Below are 25,801 nucleotides of genomic sequence, written 5' to 3' on the forward strand. Positions count from 1 at the left end.
TTTTGCCACTGTAGTGTTCTGAATAAGGCTGGTGCAAAAGACCTTTTACTCCAGTGCCCAAGTAAGTACTGCAGGGCTTTTTTCCTGGGAAGAGCAAAAAATCCTCAACTACAGAAATCCACAGCACCGATATTGCAGTGATCTTTCCAACGCCCCTATTCTGCTCCAGCGGATACCAAGAACCTGATTCTCCCAATTCCATTTTATATGGCTTTGCCCTGTGGAAGGACTGCATTAGAAGCTCACAGAGTTTTTCCAGAGCAACGTCTCCAAAACGTGCTTACGCCTGGTATAATAAAACTAATTTTGTATAAAAAACTCATCTCGTATGATGAACCTTTTGTTTAATATAACTCACGTTATTCTTACATCATCGCCCCTCCCACCCACCTTTCCCGCCCGTGTCACGCTACTCTCCCGACACAAGATGGCGGCGGCCGTGAAGGAGCAGCGGGGGCGGGGCGGGCCGCTCGAGTCCCCGCTCCGCGCGCTCCCCGCCGCGCAGGCGCAGTGGCGCGCCCTCCGTCCGCCGGTGGCCGAGCCGGCGGCAGGGGGCGCTGCGGGCGCCGGTGCCATGCTCGCGGGGCCGGGCCTGGGCCGCGGCGCGGGGCGGCCGGAGCGGGCGGCACCGGGGCCTGGCGGGGCGGCCGGTCGGTGCCGGGCGGGATGTTCCGCAAGGCGCGGAGGGTGAACGTGCGAAAGCGCAACGACTCGGAGGAAGAGGATGAGGAGCGCGACGAGGAGCCGCCTCAGGAGCCGGCGCCGGCGGCCGGGGTGGCGGGGGAAGGGCCCAGCGAGGCCTCCATGCCGCTGGCGTCGGGCGCCGGGCTCCTGCCTCTGCCCGCCGGCTGCGTGCCCCTCGCCCTGCCTGGCAGCCCCGCGGCCTTCGCCTGCGCCGCGAGCTACGGCGCGGCTCTCGGCTTGGGGCTGGGCTTGATGGGAGGCGACCGAGCAGGCCTGGGGGCTCTGCCAGCGCCCGCTGTCCTGCGCCCCCCGCCGCCGCCGCAGCCCCAGCAGGGCAATGGGCTGCCGGCGGCCGGGCGCCCCAAGGAGAAGAAGCGGCCGCGGGAGAACAAAGAGGTGCCGAGGGCCAGCCTGCTCAGCTTCCAGGACGAGGAGGAGGGTGAGGCGAGTGGTCGCTTCTTGCGGAAGGGATCCGGAGCTGCTCAGCCTGCACTGGGCCTCCCTCCCGCCGCCTGCGCGCCCCCGGCTCTCCTAGAGAGCCGGGATCCGTACTTATTTTTTCAGGCAGTCGGGTTGCCCCGTGTGCCGTGGGGTGATGTGGGATCACACAAGAGGGGGCGAGCCCTGAGGGCACGGTACGGGCAGCCAGGGATGCGCGGGTAGGGAGCCCCTTCCTCAGTCCGACCTGGCTCCTGCGGGGCCAGCATGCTCCCAGCGGGCTTAGCTGTGATGTAGGGCGCTAGATTGCCTCTGCTCTGTGTTGCTGGTGCATCACCTGTCTTGCGTTCGCTGCACCTGGGTGGCCCGCAGGTTTGTGCGGGAGTAGGTGCAGCCCGTAGCCACCCCCTGGAGCCATCAGTGTTGGCTGAGGAGCATCTGTCCCGTGGCTTTGTGTCGAGTTTGTTTTAATCTGATGTGGCTGGTGTTCACGGGTCACCTCGGACTCACTGACAGTTTGTATAGTTTTGAGTCGTCTTAGAAGAAATTCTTTTGAAATCACTGGAACTTGGTTTCTAAGATTCGTGATTTGAAATCTTGATGGAAATACTGAAAGCATAGAATTTCATTTTAGACTGGGAAAGAACCCCACAATGTTTGTTAACGGCATTTGTGAAGTTCTAGGTACAAAGTTAAGAGATTTACTAAATAAGTATGCTTGACAGAGCTAATGTAATGTTATCCAATTTCTCTTTTAAAGAAACTGAAGAAGTTTTCAAAGTGAAGAAATCAAGTTACAGCAAAAAGATTGTAAAACAATTGAAGAAAGAATACAAAGAAGATCTTGAAAAATCAAAAATTAGAACAGAGGCCAATTCTCCAACAGATGGTAACTGCAAAACTAATAGTAACTTTTGTAGTGGAAAAGATGAAGTACTGTAATTTCATTTCTTGTTTCCAAGATGAATTGTTAGTCTTCTAGAAGATTTCACATTTACAGCTGAGGTAGTGCGCAGATGAAATGTGTTACTTGAGCCTTATGAATGCTGTTCTGCAGTTGGTGGAGAGCTCTTTGATTCTCATGTAGAAATTAACATAGAAGGATGAAACTTCTCAGCTCTGTTAGGTGGTTGTCAGTAGACATCAGTATTCTGAATTGCAGCTGTATTTATGACAGATGACTTGCTTATTGAATTAGGAAGGAATTAACATTAGTTTGAATATGTACCTGTGCTTGTCTGACAGGATGTGTCCTTGTAATGCATTTTCTTTGAAAAGGAGGATTGTTGGGGTGAGCAGAGTGGTGGTCTTTGTTGTTAAGTCAATTGTTCAACAGCTGCCTGTTTCAGGACTTGGACCTTAGGGTAGACTTGATTAAGACAACAGACTGAAAGTGTTGGAGCAAAAGGATCTCTTTAACAATGTACAGTCCTTGAGAACTTGGAATAGAGCCTGGGACTTCAATTTCGTTGTACTATTGGTTTTTGGGAAGCTCGTTGGTAAAGTGTAGTGACTCCTTTTCCACTTATGTTTTTACATAGATTATGTAATGCTATGAGCACGAGTTGGGAGACTGATGATCTATGATTGCAATGATCTAGAGAGGCAAATGGGGGTTGAACATGGTGCCATGCAGGAAATACCCTTTTAAAATTTAAATAAACTATTTTTAAAGGTTTTGTCTGCATTTAGAAAACCCACAGATTCTTCCATATGAGAATCCTTAAATTGCCTATGCAGTGTTGTGGGGCACGAGCAAAACCAGAAATTATCATTTCTGTCGCTAATGTTCAGGTCCTCTGTGAAAACCTGGATTCTTGCTTCTGTCACAAAGATCCTTAAAACATTGCATTTTGCACATGGCTATGTGGGCTTATTTTCAGTTTGTTTTGCTCTCCCTAATTGATATGGGTATAGTACAAAGATTTCAAGGCTACTACTGAGAGAGTAGCCTGGATTCTCATACAAGTGCTTGAGTCTAAAACCTCAGATATGTGCAGCTTGGATTGGCTAGCTGGGTTTGACTTACATTTTATTACATATTATTTGTACTTGCTGCCTGTGTCTGTATGTTGCCCACCTAATGCAGGGTGTAGCCCAAGAGGAAAATGAAATGTTTTTTTGAAATCAGTCGGTTCTTGTGGAAAGATTTGGTATAACACAGGCACTGCTTTCTTGTTGCCTATGTAAGAGACTTTGACAAGGTTGCACAAGGTTGAGTTCCTCCACTTTCTTAATGCTTAACAATGCGGAGAATGTTTAGTGGTTGGTGGGGCTTGCCTTGTCACATTTTATTTTGAGAGGATGTCTATGACTTAATCACAGTTAAGAAAATGTATTTTCCTAGATCTCAAACAACAAAATTATTATTTAACATTTTCATTTGATTTTCACTTCTGGTTCTTATATCTTAAAAAAAAATACATCTGAGCGATCTTTATAAAAGGAGTAAAATATGGACTTTGCTGTCTTGCCAGTTGAAGCACCACTAGAAAAGACAGGACAGAATAAGGATATAGGCCAAGAAGATGGGACTGCAAACAGTGAGCATGGTGAAGAAGAAATGGAAGTTGAAAGTGAGAAGGAAGAAGAAAAACCAAAAGCTGGTGGTGCTTTTTCAAGTGCTCTGTCATCACTGAATGTTCTTCGCCCAGGTTGGTTTTTGTAATATGTCTGATAAGTTACCATTAGCCAATGTTTACAGCAGACTAATGTGTGTGAGAGATTAGGAAATAGTTTCCAACGATTTAGCATCTGAGAATTCAAGAAACTATTTTCTAAAGTTGTTGAGTTTTACAAGCCTTGTGAGAGAGAATGTTTTGCTACAGAGTGCTTCATCCTGATGTCAGAAGCAGGAATTTATCTCTCAAGTAGATGACAAACTATAAGAAAATCTAGATTTGGAATAGGTGACTTCACATGAGATTTAACTGCTTTCAGTTAAAATCTATTCTTTAATTCAGATGTTTCAGTTATGGTCTGCAAGGTATCTGAAATATTTTCCTATCCTGTTTTGTAAACTGAGGTTCTAGTCAGGCCCTGAGGCCAAGGAAATCACTCTGAGAAATATTTTTGAAACTAGTTTGCTAATTGTAGTAGTCTGCTCCCCAAACACCAGATGGGTGTCCTGGGTCCACACATTGATTTATATGACTTATGTAAGTTGAGTTAGTTTTGTGCTGTAGATTTTAGAGCTTTTAATTAGGTCTGCTTTTCATGTTTCCCCTTGATTGTACAATCTTCTGTGTATTAATTGTGTCTGATTTGGTGTCCTCTTGATCTCAGAGCAGTAATCGTCTGTTGAAGTGGTTGATGCTTTTTATTCCCCCAAAATAAGAACAGCTGGGAGCAGTATTGGGATAGGAAGTGACGCAGTCATGCACCTCATTTTCTTCCTCCCTTTGCAGTAGTCAGCTCCTGTAAAGGGCTTCCTCTTCTTTAGGAATATTTCCCATAGGAACATCAGGCTTCTGCTCTTATGACATGAGCTGCTGGAAGCAGAGCCAGACTTTCTGTGATGATCCCAAATTTGAGGGTTTCTGTTCAGAAAGTTGACATGTTTAGCGTCTAAGGTGCTTGCAAAAGTTTTCTGTGAGTATGGATTTGTTTCCTCTCATGTTTTTTTTTTTTTCTGTGTGCAAAGATGATTTGGTAGGGTGACAGAGTTGAGCAATAAGAAATTGTAACACCTCTTTTGTTGCAGTGGTCGTTTAACAGTGCACACATCTGTCTCTAGGAGAAATTCCAGATGCTGCTTTTATTCATGCCGCTAGGAAAAAACGTCAAATGGCTCGTGAGCTTGGAGACTTTACCCCTGTTGACAGTGAACCAGGTAAAAGCCGCCTTGTTCGAGAAGATGAAAATGATGCCAGTGATGATGATGATGATGACGAGAAGAGGAGGATAGTTTTTACAGTGAAGGAAAAATCCCAAAGGCAAAAGATTGCTGAGGAAATAGGTAAACTCTTTTTTTTTGGAACGTCAGCTGATAAATATTCACACTGTTTTCACTGCAGGTGCTGCCATTCAGCATTTTTAAACAACATTTTTTCAAACAATCTGGAGGTGTATTGTGTTTCTGAGGAATGTGCTTGTAAAATTTTGAGCACAAAACCGTATTCCTGTGCGCACTGCTGGCTGTGATAGAAACTTACGCTAAGGATCAGTTCTTGTTTTTCCTGTACTCTGTTTTTAGGAAGCATATAGTTGTGAAAAGAAAAACATTTGATATAGAATTCTTCTTGCTGGCAAGCAGGTAAAATAACCTTTTGGAAAAGGAGAATTAGTAAGACACATAGATTTTTAACATTAGAGGGTTTTACCAGCAGTGAATTGCAAATTTACCCATTGGATCTTTCAAGTGGAACACCTGTGGTAATAATTCACAGGCCAGTGTCCTTAATTCCTCATGAAGAGGAAAGGAAGATGCTCTGAGATGTTCTCACTGAGGCATGGTTTCAGGTTTTTGTATTCATGGCCCTTATGAATGCATTATCTTCTTTTTCTTACTTGTATGAAGGTATTGAGGGAAGCGATGATGAAGCTCTAGTGGCGGGGGAACAAGATGAAGAACTCAGTAGGTGGGAACAAGAGCAGATACGAAAAGGAATCAACATACCCCAGGCATGTACATAATCGTGCACTCTTTTTTGATTTGTTTCTGCAAGTTTTGGCTAAATCCTTTACAAACTTGAGTAGTTTACAGAAGGCTGTTTCATCTGAGAAATTAAGTCTGTACATTCTGATGCTCTTTAAAGAGAAATAGTGTAAGTATTCAGAATGATAATGATAGTAAGAATTTGTCCATTTGTCCATTTAAGAGGATTTTTCCATTTACCTTCTTGAGGGCATTTGTTTCTTCTACCTTAGATGTTGGATGCTTAAACCCACTTGATAATTACACTTTGTAACTGTATCTGCTTACATTTTTCACACATAAGAAAAATAAATTTCTCCTTTCTTTAAAGCTTAATATAGTACAATTGTATTTTGTCTGCCCCTAGGTTCAGCCAAGTCAGCCTGCGGAAGTGAATAATGTGTACTACCAGAACACTTACCAGACACTGTCTTATGGTTCATCATATGGCATTCCATACACCTATGCTGCATATGGATCATCGGAAACCAAGTCTCAAAAAACAGATAATACAGTTCCTTTCAAAACTCCCAGTAATGAGATGACTCCTGTTACTATTGATTTGGTAAAGAAACAGCTTAAAGACAGGTAGGACAGACCATCTTTTTAGACTTAAAGATCTGTCCCCTAGGTTTCTGTTCCTCAGGTGTCCTTTAGTCTCGGTGAGCAAACACAGAGTTTCATCGCTGGAAAAGTACTGACTGGCACATCCATTAAAAAAAAAAAAGGCAAACAAAAAAGCTCAAAGTGAAGATGACATTGACACTTTGTTCGAAAATCTCCTTGGATTGCTTCTCTGGAAGTGAAACTTTAAAAATGAGGCCATTGATCTTGTTGAAGACAGGTCTGAGTTGCATCTTCTGGACACTGCAGAGTCTTATAGTGAAGAAATGAAAGGCCAGTGAGGTGTTTAGCTTATCAAGCTGCATTCCTTTAAACTGTGAATGAGAGATTTCCCCTTCAGTAGATACAGAATTTAATTTTTAACATATACAGGTTTTTTTTTTTTGCGTAAACACTGTAATCTGCTTGTCAGGTATGCAAAAGGTATGGAATGAACAATGCAATTGCAGTGAGAAATCATATATAATGAACAGCTTGCACTTTACATGTCTTCGAAATTGGTTTGTATTCCCCTTGTAGTGTTGCAGCCTTTGACAGTGACTCAAGTTAGTAGAGGAAAAAGAATGCTTTGTGTAAGCTGTAGTTCCCATCCACCCCCAGCCCGTCCAGCCAGCTTTTCCATAGGGACAGCCTCGCACCATTCTGTGCTATCAGCTCCTGTAAAAGTTTGTAGGAGTGGCCAGTGCAATGCACTACAGCACAGTCTAGTAAATGAGTTTCAATCATTAGCCTTGCTGTTCATGAAGAGAGGGGAGAAGGTGACAAATAAAAGGTTGAGAATGTCTTTGCAGAATTTCCCATATATAGGCTCAGTACTTGCACTGTACTGTCTGTTTGATGTCTCAATGGTCTGAAATAGACAGACTTTTGGATGTAAATTTACTATTTATCCGTTGCCCTTCAGGTTGGATTCTATGAAAGAAATGCACAAAGCCAATCGGCAGCAATATGAGAAACATCAGCAAAGCCAAGAGGACTCTACCAAGGCAATTGAAAGATTAGAAGGGTCTTCTGGGGGTATTGGTGAACGGTATAAGTTTTTGCAAGAAATGCGAGGGTATGTCCAAGACTTGCTTGAGTGTTTCAGTGAAAAGGTAAGGATGCAAAAACATTCATCTCTTTAAAAAAAAAAAAAAAGGTCTCTTATTACATGCCAAGCACCACATCTCCCTCTGTTTTCGAAAAAAGTCATTTGAGAGCATATTCTTCAAAAGGTTTGGTTATTTGAGGATTGAAAAGAACTTTTTATCATGCTAAGCTGATTATCAGCAATCTCTCTTCCCAGCTCACTGACTTTAGATTGCCTAAAAACTTGCAGATTTTGTTTCTTCAGGATTTGATAGATACTCTGGCATTTCAGCTTCACTTAGATACTCCTTTTTACTTGTGTTGGATATCAGGTTAGCAAAAATAAGGGCTGAATTATGACATTGCTACTTCCTGGAGTGCTTTCTGTACACAATAACAGAGACTTGTATTTTCTGTGTTATTATAAACTTCCTCCTGCCAGATGTTTCTTGGTACTGCTCTGGAGTCTGAAGGAGAGAAGTTTTAAAACTAGCAAAGCTGTTTGAAGACACCCACACTTAAAAATATATTTCTTTCATTTAGTGTGATACTTTTATGTACCTCTAAGTCAAAAACTTAGTCTTTTTTCTTATATTATGCACTATGCTTTGATTACTTACTTTGTTGTAAATATAATAGGAGCTCCTGAATATATATATATCTATACGTGTATATATACATATACATATTAGGCACACACACAGGAGCTGTAGAATTCAGTTAGCAGTATATAGGCTATTTCTTCATTGTCTTCTGACTTGAATACAGTAGTAGTATAGTAATTTCTTAATATCTTGTCAGAATAATTGAGTAGTTTAAACTACTGCTTGCCTAGCCCATTAGGTGTGGGAGAGGAATAGAAAAGCATTCTGGGTGCTGATGGGTTAGACATTAATTGTCCACTATTAGTGGTATTGGGAGAGTCCAGTCTTCGTCCTGTAAAAGCAAAGAGAACTGTGTTACAGGAAGTGTGGGAAGTTAATTCACCCAGCTGATTGATTAGTAACTAATTAGTTGCAACTGATTGTTCACTTAAGAAGCCATATTCCTGAGTCTGTATTAGCATTAGCTGTTGAAGGTTAATAACTTTCCTAGGCAGCTCTGGCAGTGCTCATTACCCAGATGGCTGAATTCCTACTAAAGATAAGTTTTTATATTACTACTTTGAGATAAATATGTATTTCAGAAGTCAGGTTAAATATCTGTGTCTCTATTCAGTGTTTGCTTTCTGAAGACCTTTTGTTAAATTACTTTTGTGATAACTATAACCATGTCTGGAGGTTCTCCTTGGTAGCATAAGGTGTCTTACTCAAATATTTTTAAGATGTGACTTTTATCATCTCAGGCTTCTCAGGGGCATTCGCAAGTTTTGCTGGTTTCAGGTGGAGGCTGCTGCTGTACTTGTATGTAAAATGCATTGCAAAAGCAGCAGGTGATGTGGTCAATCTAAAAGGAGCATTTCATGTATTTTGATATTGTTTGGCCAGATAATGTGCTTTGGAATTCAGTGCTTGCAGCATGACAAAAGTACCATCAAATTCAGAACCAGTAGCCCACAGGACACTGAAAAGTTTTCTAAAGAGGAGATATTGGAAGGGGACAAAATCAAGTAAGAAAATCAGTATCAGTTTTTATTTAAATTAAATGCAATAGGACAGTAGATTGCTCCAATCTTTTGAGTGTAGAGATAAATTACCTTCAGCTTTTTTGTACAACCTGTGGCCCTGACTGCTTCATATTTAAAGTGTTGTTATTATTATTTATAATAATATATGTAGTTATTATAATATACTTAAGAATATGTGCATATATATGTGCGTAATAATAATACCATATGTGTATATACGTATATCTATACATACATATCTGAAAACGTATCTTTAAATACAATATTTTGAAGAGATTCTGAATGTTAGTATCACTTTGCCCATTCTTAAGGGTCAGCAGAGAGTATAAAAAGACAGCTATTATGCAGATGTTAGAAAACAGCACTAGAAAAGTCAAATCCTGTGTGATACCTTTTTTTCCCCCATAAATAAGAAAACCAATAGAATGGAAGATGATTGCATTACTTCCTTCAGAAGTAATTACTGTCAAAATCATGCTTTCTGAGAAGGCTGGCTCGTCGCAATGGCATTTTTACATTTTGAATATTGGAACGTACAGTGGATACAGAAATATTGAATTGTTCTGGGCATACGTTCGACAGCACAAATAGATTAACTGTTACTTTACCTGCAAAAACGAATTACCAAAACATGCTCTGTGTGTCAGAATTATCCTTGTGATCTAAATGTTTAGAGACCTTTCTGCTTTTCCACTGTTTACAGGGAAAGTGAACAAAAAATCCCCTTGAAAATGCTGAATTTAAGGTACTCACTAAACAAAACAGGGAATGAGGTCTGTAACTTTATAGTAGTCAGTGAAATTGTCAGCCACTCGTTAACCACAGTACTGATTATAGAAGAATAAGGGCTTCTAAGTCTCTTGTCTTCTAAATGGGAAGTATTTTGAGTGGATTCATATGTCTGAATATATCACTAGGTTTCTTTTTTAATCCTGAGAAAATTACAGAAAGAACTGCTAGGAATGCTTTGAAAAATTTTCATTTGACCATTCAATGTTAGAATTTCCTCTACCTGTTTAAGAGAAGAAGCTATATTTTCTATGGTAAACTGTAGTAAAATTAGTATTTTTAAACTATTATTTCTGTTTTCAAAACTGTCTTAAATTCCAAATATAAACTTCTGGCACTTGGAAGTTTATTCCCTCCTTGTCTTTCTCTCTACTCTTTTCTCCAAAAGAAAGGTGTGCGTATTTTGAGTTGGTGCAGAGCTGCTTTCATTTTAATCCCTGGAGCCCAGTTTATCCCACAAAGCTAACACCTTTTTCTCCTCTGATGTGTGTGTCAGTCTCAGTGAGCTGAAATGGCCCTGTAGCTGTAAACTAGAGTCTTAGATTTTACTGAAGGAGGTTCTTTAATAGCTGCTGAGTCACCTTCTAAAATACATCAGGAAACAATTTCTGATTTTATCTTTTGTTTTGAAAAAAATGTAATCCTGGATGGTAGGCAGCAATGAAATATAAAAGGCTGGAAGACTGTGGAGTAAGCATACGTCTCAGAGGTAAGGAGGACATGGCTTAAGTGTTCATACCAAAAGGACTTGCCTTTCCAAATTAAGAGATTGTGAAAACTTCTGGTTTGCCTTTGAATATTTATAATGATCTAATTTTAACTTGTCCCAGGAAATGACAAAATAAAAAAGTGAGCAGTTTAATGCTATTTAATGTCAGGAAATTCCCAGCTGTCATAATATCTATTTTTGTTAGAGATGCTACTAAAATAGTTCATTAAAGAAAAAAAAGTGACAGGTCTGACTTGACCTACCTGAATTATTCAAGGTTATACTTAATGCATAACTTGCACGAATGATACTGTTTTAATTTTAGTGATAATCTAGAGGAGTATTTGATTTGAATTACCTGTTGGCATAACACCCTTATGCAGGGTTTGATTTCATTTCAGTAATAATATTTCAGCATGTGCTAATCAGAGTTAGAGCAAAACAATAGCTACTGGCTTCAGTAGGTTAGATTGATGGGTGGTTTTTTCTCTGAGTACAGTCAGGTTATTTTCTCACTGAAGTATAGAATTCTTCTACATTCTTACTTAGAGAAGAAACAATTGATGTCGGAGAATTGCAGCCTTTTACACACATGTAACACACTTGGTAGGGAAAGCAAGAGTACTGGAAAGAATATTTCACACTCTGAAATGGATGTCTGGCTGTGTAGACTCATTCAAGCCACGGAAGCTGCTTTCAGAGTGCTCTTGCTCTGACTGAAAGTTGCCAACATTAAATGTATGCATTTTCCCCACACCTTGAACTATCTCCTGGTGCAAATGATACAAACAAGTAAAAGGCAGGAGTTTGTGCTGCTGGGAGCACAGTGGCAGCGTTTTGCTCCGGAATAGGCTGGGACCCCAGAAGCTGAGCAGCTCAGGATCCGGGTATTACGTGGTGTGTTGTATTTTTACAGGTGCCTCTGATTAACGAACTTGAATCTGCAATGCACCAGCTGTACAAACAGCGAGCTTCCCGCCTTGTCCAAAGACGACAAGATGATATTAAAGATGAATCTTCGGAGTTTTCAAGCCATTCAAGTCAGTCCATCTTGAAGGTTTTTATTATTCATTAAACAACCTTGTTTACTTAGTATGACTTAATTGAAATGTAAATGTTTAATGTATGACTGTCTTAAAGTTTATTCTTACTCTTGAGATGAGTAGAAGCAAGCTTAGATGGAAGTTCTCTAATCTGTTTTGTTTTAAACTCCAAACCACTCTAACTCTGACTTCATCTTTCCTTTCTGTTTCTCTTAACTGTATTTTCTCTTTCCTAGCACTAAAAATGTATGCATGGTGGCAGTGGGAGTAGTGGTAGCATGTGACTCCCCATTTTCTTCTTACATCAGGACTTCTTAAAATTTTATTTTAACCTTCCTGAATCTATATAAACATCATTTAACATGTACACTTAACTGTATAAAGCCACAAAGCACTGGGCTAGACTTCCGTCTAATGTTCTGTTTTGTAGCCAGCAGAAGTATTTAATTTCAGACGCTTAACTGGTAAATTAAAGAACTGGAAGGCTAATCAGACTAGTACAGTGATCCTATATGAAGTACAGTTTAAGAATAGCCAGTTAAAATTCCTGCTTACTGTGAATTTGTGGATGGGGGGATTCTCACTGAGGAGGTTTCTTGTGGTGGCTACTCTTCAGTATGTAAAACTCCACAAAAGCATAAATGTTGACTTGGATGGAAATACATGTTTCTTGGAGGAGGTTTTATTCAGTGTATTAAATGAATGGATGAAATACCCTATTAATAGGAATCCTCTTTATGCTTCAGAGAGCTTCCCATTTTTAAAAATGGCTTTCTGTCCTGTTGCTGATGTAAAATCCTATAATCAGTGCCATTTCCCTGTTCTGCCACGGTTGTCAGAGATGAAATCCTGTTAATACCATTAGCTAGAACTCACTGAAGATGATAAAGTGTTAGGATGTCAGAGTGTCAGTGTTGGTCGTTCCTTTATAGAGTGGTTAGCATACATAGTCTTTTTAGGACTGTGTTTGGAGTTCTAGGCATCACACGGCCTTGCAGTTTTATCAGGAAAATGCTGTTGTGAGAACTAGAAACCTAATATATTAGAAACCTCTTTCCTGAAAGAAGCTTAGAATAGATTCTTTTATACTGAAATTTAATGATGGGATGGCAGTAGTTCTCATTGCTGAGGTTGGGTTTTACAGAAAGATCTTATTTAGTATCTGGAAATTTAGAGATGGCTCTCAGTAGTTCAGGTATTGAACTGGAATACTGACATAGATCATAATTAATAGTTTAAATCATGAATTTGTAAATAGATTTTGTCAGAACATGTAAATTTATTCCTGAAGTTTGGATAGGCTGTTGTTTAAGTGTTTATGTTTATACTTTAAGGGGTGGACTTGAGCAGTGGCTAGCATTCAGTCTGCTGTTTAAAATTTACCTGGAAAGGAGGAACTGGAAACACTCCTGTCTGCTATCTGCTATTTTAGCTGTGTTGTTTTCTATAGCCAGGAACAAAGATAATCAGAGCTTGAAAAGAGGAGGGAAGATGGCTTATCTTTCTGTAGATTTTGATATGTTTTAAACTTTAAGCAATCTAAAGCATATAGACCTAGAAGCACTGTGACTAGAACTCTGAAATATTGTATATTCTTGCTCCAGTCACTCTTGTCTGCTTTCTTTTTTGTTAGTTTTCTTCTCAAAAATTATGTGGTGAATGTGTTTATGTAAGGAGCACTCTTCTCTTGGACATTCCATTTAAGCTATTTCTGTTAAAACTGTTGACTTTTATGTAGTTTGGCACTGTTGTGAGAGGGATAAGAGTGAAGTATGGTGACAACTATTTGACATTTAAGTGGAAATTCTTCCAAACTCCACTGCTTTCTGTTTTAACCTCTACACTTGGTGAATTCAGGCTTCTGGGGGGTGTTGGTGGGGGGTTTTTTTGGTTGGTTTGTTTTGGGGGGTTTTTTGTTGTTTTGTTTTGTTTCTTTAAACTTTGACTTTCTATTTCAAAGTACTCTTAGTTTTAAAAGTGGGTAAAAGGCTCTTACGAAACTGCCTACATCACATTTATAAACCATAAATAAGCATTTTAATTTTCATTGATGTAATTTTACAGATAAAGCATTGATGGCACCAAATCTTGATTCTTTTGGGCGAGACAGAGTGATCTATCAAGAACAAGTCAAGCGTCGAACTGCAGAAAGAGAGGCTAGAAGGTAGAGAATGAGATTTCTGGTCCCTTTAGGAGTCTTTGTCTGCTTGCAAGATAAAACTTTCCTGTGTGACATGCTAACATGAGTGGCAATGTTTGATTCTTCCCTGCAAAGGGAAGAAAACACTACAGCTGGTAGTGGGCAGAGGTGTTCTTATTTATCCCAGCTTATCATGCAAGTGTAAAAAATATTCCATGATACTGATTTAAAATCGCTAAAAGAAAGCATAGTAAATACATTACATATCTATATGGTCTCTGCTGGTTTTGTTTCTTTTCATTGTTTGAGGCAGCAGCATAGTGGAATGCTTGAGGTGGTGGCACAGCAAAAGTTCTTTTCTGCTTGACTTTCCTAGAACTAAAAGGACAAGCCTAAGTGGGCGTATTCATTGTATAGATGGGGAAAACAGCTGGTTTCTATTGCGTTAGTATAGCTGGTTTTACAGGTGACAGCTGGCTTATATTGCTGCTCCTTTCCAGAGCTCGCCGTAGACAAGCGAGAGAGCAAACTGGGAAGATGGCAGATCACCTTGAAGGCCTTTCCAGCGATGACGAGGAAACTTCAACAGATATCACAAACTTCAACTTGGAGCGAGGTTAGAAAAGCTACCCAAGCTTTTATCAGAGACTCACAGCATGGTCTGGATTGGAAGGGACCACCCAGTTCCAACCCTTTGCCATGGGCAGGCACACCTTCCACTAAACCTGGTTGCTCCAAACCCCATCCAGCCTGGCCTTGAACACTTCCAGGGATGGGGCAGCCACAGCTTCTCTGGGCAACCTGTACCAGGGCCTCACCACCTTCACAGGGAAGAATTTCTTCCCAGTATCTGATCTAACCCTGTTCTCTGTCAGTGGGAAGCCATTCCCCCTTGTCCTCTCACTCCAAGCCCTTGTAAATAGTCCCTCTCCGTCTTGTAGATTCCCTTCAGGTACTCTAAGGCCACAATTAAGTTACCCTGAAGCCTCTTCTCCCGGTTGAATAATCCCAGTTCTCTTATGTAACAAAATACCAAATATTTGACAGGAAAAAAAAAAAAAAGATCCAAATGCAGCCCTGTTTATATATTTCACCATATTTTGGGAGAAGTTTAGGAACTTTTGATTCCAGGATCATCACTGTGACCAGAATAGTCTCTATCACCAACCTGTTGTGTTTCTTGTAGCTGACTGAATAGCCCATCCTTAGTGAGGTTCTTTTTATTTAATTCAAACATGCTTGTGCTGGCAAGCAGTAAGCTTTTGGACTGCCAGAAATTCTTCCTTCCAATTTGTAAAATAGTTTGTCATTCTTGAAATACCCATTTGTCTTACTTGTGAAATTTTGAAAACCTCAGTGCTTTAAAAATCTTTTTTTGGTTTGTGGCAAGTATTTAGTAGAGTTGTGAATAAGCTTCTAGAAGTGCAATGACAAAAACTTTATAGAGTCTTGTTGCAGCCTGGCAAAGTTTGCAAATGATAGAAAACAATGTTGAATGCAAATATTGTGGAAAAATCTTGTGGTACAATTAGCATTTGCTCTGATTAAAGAGAATCGAGTTAGAAGATGTGAGGAGGCAGCAAGGATCACATACACAGAGTTGCTTGTGTTGTATTTGAGGAGGGATTGAATGGTTTTGGTCTCTTCAAGTAGGAAAACTATCGACTTTTCACAGTATGAGAGCTAGGGACCATGAAATTAAGTGATAGGATAGGTTTAAAATACGGAGGTCACTTCTCACAGTCAAGGTAATGGCAAAGTCATTGCTGTAGGTGGTTGTGGAGACCTGAAGTATGAACAGATTGGAAAAGCAATTAGATGAACTGTCTAGCTGTTAGGACTTTTGGAAGTGCAGACAGTTTCCACACCTTTAGTTGCTGTCTGATTTACTGCAATTTTATGATTGCTTTGATTTACTGCATACAGGGAGAGCTTGTGGATAAACAGAACAACTGTTCAGGGTTGTTAGGTGCTATAATTAACTTTGCTAAATTAAATTATACAGATTCAAACCTCAATGGGGCTGAATTGCACTTAGTAACTTGGCGGTTTATGTGTGGAAAAGCATTTTGTAGAAATTTGTTCAGTTTCTGAATAAGCATAGTATTTATAAAGCTTTTTTGCTATTCTTCGTAGCTCTCATGTTAGTCCAGAAACAGCAGTGAAACAGAGGACTCCACTTTGGACCTACTAACTTTATATGTAGTGTCTTTTCTTAATCCCAGTATGAAAAGTGTGGTTGTATGACATAATCCCCTGTTCCCTCAACCGTGTCCCTGCCTGCTGTGTGTACTAGTTGTGTTCATTGTGTATGGGTTACTCGTGTAACCAAATATTGACAACCGTGGCTGCAGCAAATAATGACTGATTAAAATGAAACTAACCCTGAGAAGTAGAAAAGATGAAGGGAAAATTATATAGAGAGAAAAAGGTCTGGACTGCATAGAATACTGGTACTGTAAATACAAAAAAAAAAAAAAAATAGAAAAGAAGGTGCTAGAGGACTGTAATCACTGACCAGTGCTAAGAGGCATGTTCTGGGCAACATTGTAGCATGGTGTCTGCCAGGACCCACCCTGTCTAAACTGCCAATTCAGTCGGTTTATTTGAGATGCTCTCCTGTTTTTGCCCTTGGATAATCAAAGATGTAGAATAATCTGGGTTGGAAGGGGCCTGGAGATCAGCTGTTTGAAACGCTGAGGCAAAGCAAGGCCAGCTTTGAAGTTAGATCCACTCTGAATACAGCCCAGTACATCACCAATCCTAACTATGTCTGGTTACTTAAAATCCTTCCATGAAATGTTTAAAGTAAGACCTGTGATAAAACGGTCTATTGGAGAGTACTCACGTGCTCCTGTTTTTATAGCTTTGTGTGTTTGAGGCAGGAGTAACTGAACTTCTAAAGGTGATGGGGTTTTTTTTGGTTTTGTTTGTGGGAGTCAGCTTATGGCAGTGAGCATCAAAGAATGTCTTGAAAGAGGCATTACAGGGAGTAGGTGATTAACTTCTTGTTCCTTTTCTCCCCTGCCAGATCGTATATTGAAAGAATCCAGCAAAGTTTTTGAAGATGTTTTGGAAAGCTTTTACTCGATTGATTGCATTAAGTCACAGTTTGAAGCTTGGCGCTCCAAGTACTTTGCTTCTTATAAGGATGCTTATATTGGCCTCTGTTTACCAAAGTTGTTTAACCCTTTAATCAGACTTCAGCTGCTTACCTGGACTCCTTTGGAGGTAAGCTCCTCTGCAAGCAGCTCCTCTACATTAGCTGCTACATGGTGGTTCTTTTACATTTGTGCAGAGCAAAGTAAATAGCACCTTTGATGTGCGCTTCTCTTAAAGGTGTGTTTTACAGATTAAGTTTCACATGGGCATCTGTCTTGAGGCAAAGCTTTTCTGGGGGCTGCCCTGGACTGGTTGATCCTCTATGTTCCCAGCAGGCTAGAGTTCAATTTGGCACATTGCCAGTTCCTTCTCAGGGAGTGGTGTACACCATGTCTGCAGCTGCCCATGGTAGTGGGTTGGAACTAGGTGATCTTTAAGGTCCCTTCCAAGCCAAACCATTGTATGGTTCTATGAAAATACATTTAGTCTTTAAAATACTTCAGAGAAAATTGTGACTCTAGATACGCTGTTTCATCAGAAGTGGAACGTAGAAGCTTGTTCTTACGTGGAATTAAACTTGTGTCTCTAGGTTATGTATCTTTTTCTCACCTACACCTTCATACCCTGTAGAATTCTGGCTGGCCATTTCCAAGTCTTCCTCACAGTACTCATTGCCCAGTTATTAGGTAGAGAACATGGGAAAAGCAGGACAGCACTGTGGCAGCCCAGTATCCCTGGCACACATTCGTCGTCCAGCCTGCATACATATGCTTTCGTGAGATGCCACCAGGACAAACAGTTCAGGTGGCTTTTGACTCCCTCTCTTCCTCCTTTTTTCAGAAGTGGGTTTGTTTTTTTCTTATCTACTAAGAGAATATCTGCAGAAGGGGATTTTCTGTCAGCTCTTCTCTGAGTGCAGAGGAGTGCATGACTCCTCTTCAGAGAAAGTTCAGAGTATTAAAGTAATTTTATTAATTTGATGTTTGACTTCATTAATCAAACCAGGAAAAATCTAAGAAAGATGCCCTCATTAAATTTAAAGCAGTTTTTGTGCATTCTCCCTTCCCCCATGTTATTTCTCTGAGTTTTCAGGTTGACGAAACAAAGCTCGTGTTAGTTGGAGACATGGTACATAATTGTCAAGTCTAACTGTATTCACTACTCTCTGTTACTGGTGCTGGTAAGCATTTTGTTAAGTTAGAAAAATTACAAGGTGCTCTTAAAGAGAGGTTTTAAATCCAGAAGGCATGGTTTTATAATGCAGCACAATTGAGGTGTACTTCCGACTTGTACCCTAATCTGTAGGCTTTTGTTTGGCTCAGGTGTAAGTAGAAGTTAAAATCTGTGGCGACTGCTAAAAAATAATTTACTTCAGCCATCGTCGCTTTTCATTACATCTACTGACTGTGCTGGTAGAATGAATTGGTTCATTTGGCAGAGTGTTTTAAAGCTGTTTTTCTGAGTATATCGCACTTGCATACATAATACTTCTATGTATTGACTTCAAATCTTTGTTTAGGAATCTAACCCCAATTCTTTTTTTATTAGGGCAAGTGTCGAGATTTTGAAACAATGTTGTGGTTTGAGTCGCTGCTGTTTTATGGCTGTGAAGAGCAGGAGCAGGTGAAAGATGATGCTGATATTTCACTATTGCCTACCATTGTAGAGAGAGTTGTTCTTCCTAAATTAACAGGTATAGGCTTAGAAAATGGGAGGAAAGGGGTTGTGGAGTTTGATGCTTGTTTGTGCTTTCAGATTTTACTGTTTCGTAAATAATTGCATGAATGTCTCAGTACCTGTATTTGAGTATTTGTAAAGTGGAGTAATTCTTTAATCTCTTACAGTAATTTCTGAAAATATCTGGGATCCCTTTTCGACCACACAGACATCTAGAATGGTAGCAATTGTACAGAAACTAATAGATGGATATCCCTCAGTGGTGAATGCAGAAAACAAAAATACACAAGTAAGTTGTTGGGTTTTTTCCTTGCATATGTTGCATAAGTTAAGGAATTTGAATATATTTTTAATACCTTATGTTGGGAAATACAGCAAGAAAAAGTATTTTTAAATTATTTGATGCTCTGCAGCCTGATTGTGGGGAGTAAAGTATGGTGATAAATTAAAAAAAGAAACTCAGTGGAGCCTCCCCAAAATAGATACTAGAGGTAGAAAGTACATCAGATGTATTAAGACTTGTTGGTCTCCAGTTTCGCTGTAAGGATTGGCTACAAATACTCAGGCTTTTCTTTTTTAGATCTTTGCAGCCTTTTCAAATGTTTTGCCTGGAAATTGGATTGTTTTACTTGCCTTCTTTGAATGCAGGAACTGATATTAGGAGTTCAGGTTTTAATTGAAAGTGTCAAATTTCAGCTCTGTCAATTATTACAGACTTCTTTAAGACTATTTGTGTGCTCAAGTCTGAATCTATGTTTATGGTTATGGTCACAAGTGTTCTTTGTTGCTTTAAAAATCAGTATCTGAGTGTTTAACTACTATGCAGTACATTGGACATTTAAAAGAAATTATCTGTTTCAGATGCTTTTAAAGGCATTGTTGCTAAGAATGAGGAGAACACTAGATGATGACGTATTCATGCCCTTGTATCCAAAAAAGTAAGTTTACTTTCAGCTGTGGTATTAGACCTTTCTTTGCAAGTCACTGTCTTCTGTCCATAGTTAACAGGGGTTTTTCCCAGTGTGATTCAGTGCCTGGATACAGATCTTTTGTTATCCTGCTAGGAGCATTTAGCAAAGGGAAGAAGGATGGAAGGGAATATTTATGGAAATGAACTGTGTGTTGGAAGGAAAAAGACAGCAAATTCAAGACAGAGGTGTGGTCTTGGTTACTCATTAAAGAAATTTCTTACTTTCCAGCATCTTAGAAAACAAGAACTCTGGTCCATATTTGTTTTTCCAACGTCAGTTTTGGTCTTCTGTTAAGGTAAGTCAGTAAATACGTCCGGTAAACCTTTGGTCTAAGACAATGTAGCAATAAAATCCTCCTCAAATTTGTGGAAAATGGTAGATGGAATCTGCTTCAACTTCATTTGCAAAAACTCTTAATTCCCGATTCTTAGTCTTTGATAACACACTGTGCCCTCTTCACGGTGTGTTTGGTCACTAGTGGTGTCCCCCAGGGCTCAGTTTTGGGCCCAGTCCTGTTTTATATCCTTATTGATGATCTGCATGAGGGGATCAAGTGTACCCTCAGTGAATTTGTGGATGACACCAAGTTGGGCAGGAGTGTTGATCTGCTGGAGGGCAAGAAGGCTCTGCAGAGGGACCTTGGGATTGATGAGGCCAGTGAGATGAGGGTCAACAAGGCCAAGTGCTGGGTCCCTATACTTTGTCCACAGTAGCCCCAGAGCTGCAGGCTGGGGGCTGAGTGGCTGGAAAGCTTCTAGGGAGGAAGGGCCCTGGGGGTGCAGGTCAGTGCAAACCAGGTGGGCAAGAAGGGCAAGGACACCTGGCCTGTACCAGCTATGGTGTGTCCAGCAGGACCAGGGCAGTGACTGTCCCTCTGTGCTGGTGAGGCCACACCTCAAATGTTGTGTCCAACTCTGGGCCCCTCAATTCAGGAAGGATGTTGAGAGGCTGGAGCATGTCCAAAGATGGGAATGGAGCTGGGGAAGGGTCTAGAGGGTAAGTCCTATGAGGAGCAGCTGAGGGAGTTGGGGTTGTTTAGCCTGGAGAAGAGGAGGCGGTGCGGGGGGACACCTTGTCACTGCCTAACAGTGGGGTGTGGCCACATGGGCTCTGCTCCCGGGTAACCAGCAACAGGATGAGGGGAAATGTCCTGAAGCTGTGCCAGGAGAGCTTTGGGATGGACATCAGGAAGAATTTTTTCACAGAAAGGATAATGAACCATGGGAATGGACTGCCTAGAGAAGTGGTGGAGTCACATCCCTGGAGGCATTTAAGAAAAGATGGACATGGCATTCCATATTCTGGTCTAGTTGGCAAGGTGGTGTTTGGTCAAAGAGTGGGCTCGATGTCAGGGGTCTTTGGTTTTGTAGATGAAAAGGTTGTCAAGTGGAAGCACCATCATTTCAACTGGAATGTGATGGGGTCACGTAGCTTACTCACCCTGGGTTTTTTGTCCTGGTGGTTGTCAGAATAAAATATACTACTTTGGGGAATGGAGGAGCTCAAAGCCATGGCTGTCATAGTTTATTTCCAATAAAAGACTGTGAAGAAAATTAACTCCCAGCTAAACAGAAAAGTAGAGACTGATGTTGATCGAACAACTGCTCTCCATGATCACACAAACAGAGCTCTTCTCTGGAATTTTCTGTTTAAATTGCAGCAGCAAGGGAGGCTGTATTCTGAATAGATTTACAAAGCATTTTAAAGTAGTAAATATTTTTAAATGTTTGATGTGTTTGATCAACTCTGTTTTCAGTACATTTTGGAACAGTTGTTTTCCCCGTGTTGTATTTTCAGTTATTGGGAAACTTTCTCCAGTGGTATGGAATCCTGTCAAACAAAACTCTCCAGGAGCTGTCCATAGATGGGTTGCTAAATAGATATATTCTTATGGCTTTTCAAAACTCGGAGTATGGAGAGGACAGCATTAAGAAAGCTCAAAGTGTGAGTAAAATCAAACAATGTTTAAAGTAATGGATTTCAGCCGAAAGGAAAATATAGTTAAAACTTGATGTTGCCTATGAAATCTTGGCTTTGATACCTCAAAAGTTGTGCTGTCAGTGAAAAGTAGATTTTTTTTTTTTTTTTTTTTTTTTTTTTTTAGTATACAGACTGAAGAAAGAACCTTCTGTGGCTCATGCCTGTAGATTGATTAGGTATACTGTGGGTTTCAGTGCTTTGTTGCTTGGATTTTGGTGTGCGTTTTTTTGTAGTTTTCTCATTTTTTCACTCAGTTCGGTCTTGGGACTGCAGTCTTACTAGGCAGACTTCACAAGTCATGTTACATAGCTTTTAAAAATGTTGTTATGCTGTGTTTAACTTCCTTTTTCCTGCTTTTCCTAGGTAATTACTTGCTTCCCTAAACAGTGGTTTGCTAATCTAACGGGAGACAAGACTATTTCTCAACTAGAAAACTTCTGTAGATACCTTGTTCACCTGGCTGATACAATTTACAGAAACAGCATTGGTTGCTCTGATGTAGAGAAGAGAAATGCAAGGTAACTTATTTTGAGTTAAAGCAGTTGCAGTTCTTGTGATTTGTTTTATTTTGGCAATGCATGCAAACATGGGTAACTCTCTCCATCCTGCTATGTGTCTTTGCAAACTTCCTTGAATTCATATGTTAGAAATGTTACATTGTGGTAGATGGGGATATTTTTAAGGTGTCTGAAAACAGTAACTGCTGGAAATAGTGAAACACTGATATTTTGCACTACTCCTATGTGTCCTGGATTCTTAAGGAGGTTTATAAAAAGCAGGGAGAAGGACTTTTTATATGAGAAGATACTGTCAGGACAAGGGAGAGCGGCTTTAAACCTGAAAGAGAAGATATTTAGGTTAGATACTGGGGAGGAATTCTGGCTGTGAAGGTGGTGAGGCCCTGGCACAGGTTGCCCAGAGAAGCTTCCCATCCCTAGAAATGCTCAGGGCCAGGTTGGATGGAGCTCTGAGCAACCTGGTCTACTGGAAAGTGTCCCTGTGCATGGCAGGGGGTTGAAATGAGATAAGCTTTAAGGTACCTCCCAACCCAAAGCATTCTATGATTCTGCCAAATTTTGTAGCTACCATGTTTGGACTGTTTCATCTTGTGAGTCTGTTGCTGATTCCTGTATAGTGGCTTCTAAATTGCAAACTGTATTTTGTATACAGTTCAAAAGTTCTGACTATTTACACAACCAACTAGATGAACCTGTTTTAACTGAGATCCCAGTCATTTTACCTGAATCCAACGGTCAGCTTAATTAAAAGTTTGGATTAGATCTGTTACTGCTGGCCAAGTAACTGACATGCTATGGGAACAGCAACAGCACAGGAATGAACAGTCTTCCAGTCTTGGTACAGTCCTGTGTTTCAGTGTAACAGTTTGGGATTTAAGTTTATTTAAGTTTCTTAAGAACTGTTTTCTTTTGGTGGTGTGTTTCTAAATTTGAAAGAACTTGCTTTACCAGATGAAATGATAACTTGGTAAAAATTTTTATTGGAAGAGAAACATCCAGTTATCCTTGTTTTCATAACAGGTTCTGATTTAATTTCTATCTTCTGTGCTGCTTTTTCCCATCATTTAACAAATCTGTCATTACCCTCTTTAAGCAAATACAATAAATCTGCAGCAGGAATATGAAATATATGGCTCCATAATGTAGTCTTCTGTTGGAAAATTAATCAATGTAATTGATGGTTCTGTTTCTGTATTGACTTCTCCTGCCTCTTTTTTAGGGAGCACATCAAGCAGATCATAAAGCTTCTAGCAAGTATCCGAGCCCTGGATCATGCCATTACTGTTGCAAATGATCACAATGTAAAAGAGTTCAAGATTCTAATAGAAGGAAAATAGACTTTTCCCACAACTCATTTTGAGCTTTAAAACCATTCCTGATGTGTAATTTATGTACATATGTAAAGTTTCTTAAGCTGTAAAGTATTGATCTTTGTTTTAATACAAAGTGCATTCTTATATACAGCATCCTTAAAAATAAAAATCATTAACTTCATTAAAAACAAAAATGGAATCCCAAGGTTGTCATCTTTCCAGAAACCAGATTTTCCCTCATGTTTCTCAAAATCTTGTTTACAAAAATACTCTGTGCCCATGATCAGTTATCACCTACTCCTGTTAATTGTTCCATGGTTAACTGGAATGTGTATAATATATTCTGTGTAATACAGTGTATGCATATATTTATACCACCATGTTGCTTTCACACTGGATGTAGAGATGTTGTACTGTTGCAATGAGCTTTTCATTTGCTAAAAAATACTTATTTTGACAATAAAATGATCGTATTATTGGTCAAAAGAGCTGGTAAAACATTCAAGTATGTGAAAAGTCACATGAGTTGAAGAGTAGGGACACACTGAAGTGGATCCTGACCTTTTAAAAGCAGCTGTGCTGCACTCCAAGTGGAGTAGCTAAAAAGAGATTTGCATTCAGAATATGGAACTCTTAAGACACTGTTCTTCAAAAGGAAGATCTGAATCAATGCTGAATTTTTTTTTTTTTTTTTTTTTATACAGGCAAACACTGAGAATTTGTTATTATTGTGCATGTGTAGATGGTGGCACTTCCTAAGCTCCAAACACCTTTCATTTTGTAGGAGTAATGATTTACCTCTGAATTCTGGACCCTCCTTCCTTTTCTAAGTTGCTTAAGTTGTGTCAGGGTTGGGGGGGTTTGAGTTTGGTTTTTTTGTTTGCTTTGGTTTTTTGATTTTGTTTTGTAATGTCATTCATGGAACCTGTTTCTTCAGGTTAGTGTGGCTAAAGATATGGAGCAAAATGAAGGTGAAAAAAATCTTTGAAGTATTTATATTGTGGTAAATATTCAAATGTTACACTTCCCACTAAATATCAACTGAGTATAGTCTTAAAAAACCCAAGGCATTTAATTTAAGTGTAAGTGAAAAACCACTTCCAAAATCTGTTGATATACATCAGAACACTAGTGACTTGATCTTGAGGTTCAAGGCAGGTGGACAGCTGTCATAGCCTTGGGTTAAGAGCTACTCTCCATGTGTGCCCAACATTTTTTAGGGGAACTGTAGCAATTAATTTGCATACTGAATAATATTGATGCTTATGTCATGTGGTCTAAATGACTATATTAAAAACATACCATTTGTAACATGCACACTTCCTTGGGACACTGGATAGTTGTTTTTTTTGAACAGTTGGGATTGATAGAGCACACTCAGAAATACCTGCTTTTAAAAATTGCTTAATAAACTCATCTGTCAAGGAGTTGTTGCAGTGCAACTTGGTAAGCTTTGTTCCTTTAGGAAGGGAGTGAAGGAAATTATGTGGGTGCTGGCTCTGGTTGACTATTCCAATATGTCAGAAATCATCTTTCAAAGCTGGATTTCTGGAGTGAACACAGTATGATAAACACTGGAATTCATATACATAAATCATAGTTTAGATATTTGAAATACTGTTGTAGTTGTAAGATTTAATAGTGACAGATTTGATCTTTAGTGCTAAAAATGTTACTGATTTCAGTATCTTGCAGAGGACCTGAAGGGAGCCTGTGAGAGAGCTGGAGAGGGAAGTTGGACAAGGGCTGGGAGTGACAGGTAAGTGTCCAGTGGAGCTGAGGGAGCGGTCACAGTTCTCTATTATTGATACTGTTGCTGTGACTTATTTTTTTTTTCCTCTCAATGCTGTTTTCCAGTAAATTGTTCCTATCTCAACCCATGATCTTTACCTTTTGTGCTCCCAGTTCTCCTGCCTTGGGGAGGAGGAGGAAGAGGGAGGGGAAGTGAGCAAGTGGCTCATAGTTCGGAGTGGTTTCAGTGGGAGCAGTAAATCTGGAACTACCTAAACCAAGGTACTAATTACCAATTGCTTACCAATTTCTAAACCAGGAGAGCCATACTTGGTTCCCAGTATGTGAGGCACAATGTGGGCACAACCCACAAAAGAATGGGTTGGAAACAAACTTGATCTCACCATTTGCTGCATTAGGTCCAGAGCCACTGGTCACAACGTTACTTGGTCCGTTCACGTGGGTATGGTGCCTAACCCTGGATGTATTCCTGTATGTGCTCCTCAGGGTGACCTTTTACAGAGCAGGGACAGGGATCAGCATTGCTCTGTTGCTGTACTGTGGGATATGAGTTTATGACATGATAACATCAAGGGCAATGAGGGTACTTTGGGATGTGTATTCTGTGCTGCTCTCCTGCTGCCCTTACTTCAGCACTACCTTTGGCAGTCCATTAATACTTGTACCCAGTCTGGGGGGGGAAGGATGATTTTCCCCCTTTTCCCCCCTTTTCCTCCTTTGGGCCTGTTAC

General features: G+C 40.1%; 1 protein-coding gene across 1 annotated transcript; it reads left to right on the forward strand.

Moving 5' to 3' along the window:
* Positions 1-572: 572 nt before the first annotated feature.
* PAXBP1 (PAX3 and PAX7 binding protein 1) lies at positions 573-24,633 on the forward strand. Its single transcript, XM_082278299.1, has 18 exons — positions 573-1,123; positions 1,883-2,011; positions 3,600-3,776; positions 4,859-5,080; positions 5,642-5,745; positions 6,126-6,346; positions 7,287-7,476; positions 11,492-11,615; positions 13,683-13,782; positions 14,259-14,374; positions 16,790-16,989; positions 18,409-18,553; positions 18,705-18,826; positions 19,399-19,475; positions 19,737-19,803; positions 21,306-21,452; positions 21,852-22,006; positions 23,226-24,633. The coding sequence occupies exons 1-18, from the start codon at positions 667-669 to the stop codon at positions 23,341-23,343; spliced, it is 2,871 nt and encodes a 956-aa protein (XP_082134425.1). The 5' UTR covers positions 573-666; the 3' UTR covers positions 23,344-24,633.
* The last annotated feature ends 1,168 nt before the right edge of the window (positions 24,634-25,801 follow it).

The sequence above is a fragment of the Coloeus monedula genome (genome assembly GCF_965178545.1).
Source record: "Coloeus monedula genome assembly, chromosome: 3".
In the NCBI taxonomy this organism is placed as follows: Eukaryota; Metazoa; Chordata; class Aves; order Passeriformes; family Corvidae; genus Coloeus; species Coloeus monedula.

Coding starts and splice junctions, on each gene's coding strand:
- PAXBP1 (XM_082278299.1), top strand. CDS start 667: ATGTTCCGCAAGGCGCGGAGGGTGAACGTGCGAAAGCGCAACGACTCG. Junction 19,476..19,736: donor ATGCCCTTGTATCCAAAAAA/GTAAGTTTACTT, acceptor CTTACTTTCCAG/CATCTTAGAAAACAAGAACT. Junction 21,453..21,851: donor GCATTAAGAAAGCTCAAAGT/GTGAGTAAAATC, acceptor TGCTTTTCCTAG/GTAATTACTTGCTTCCCTAA.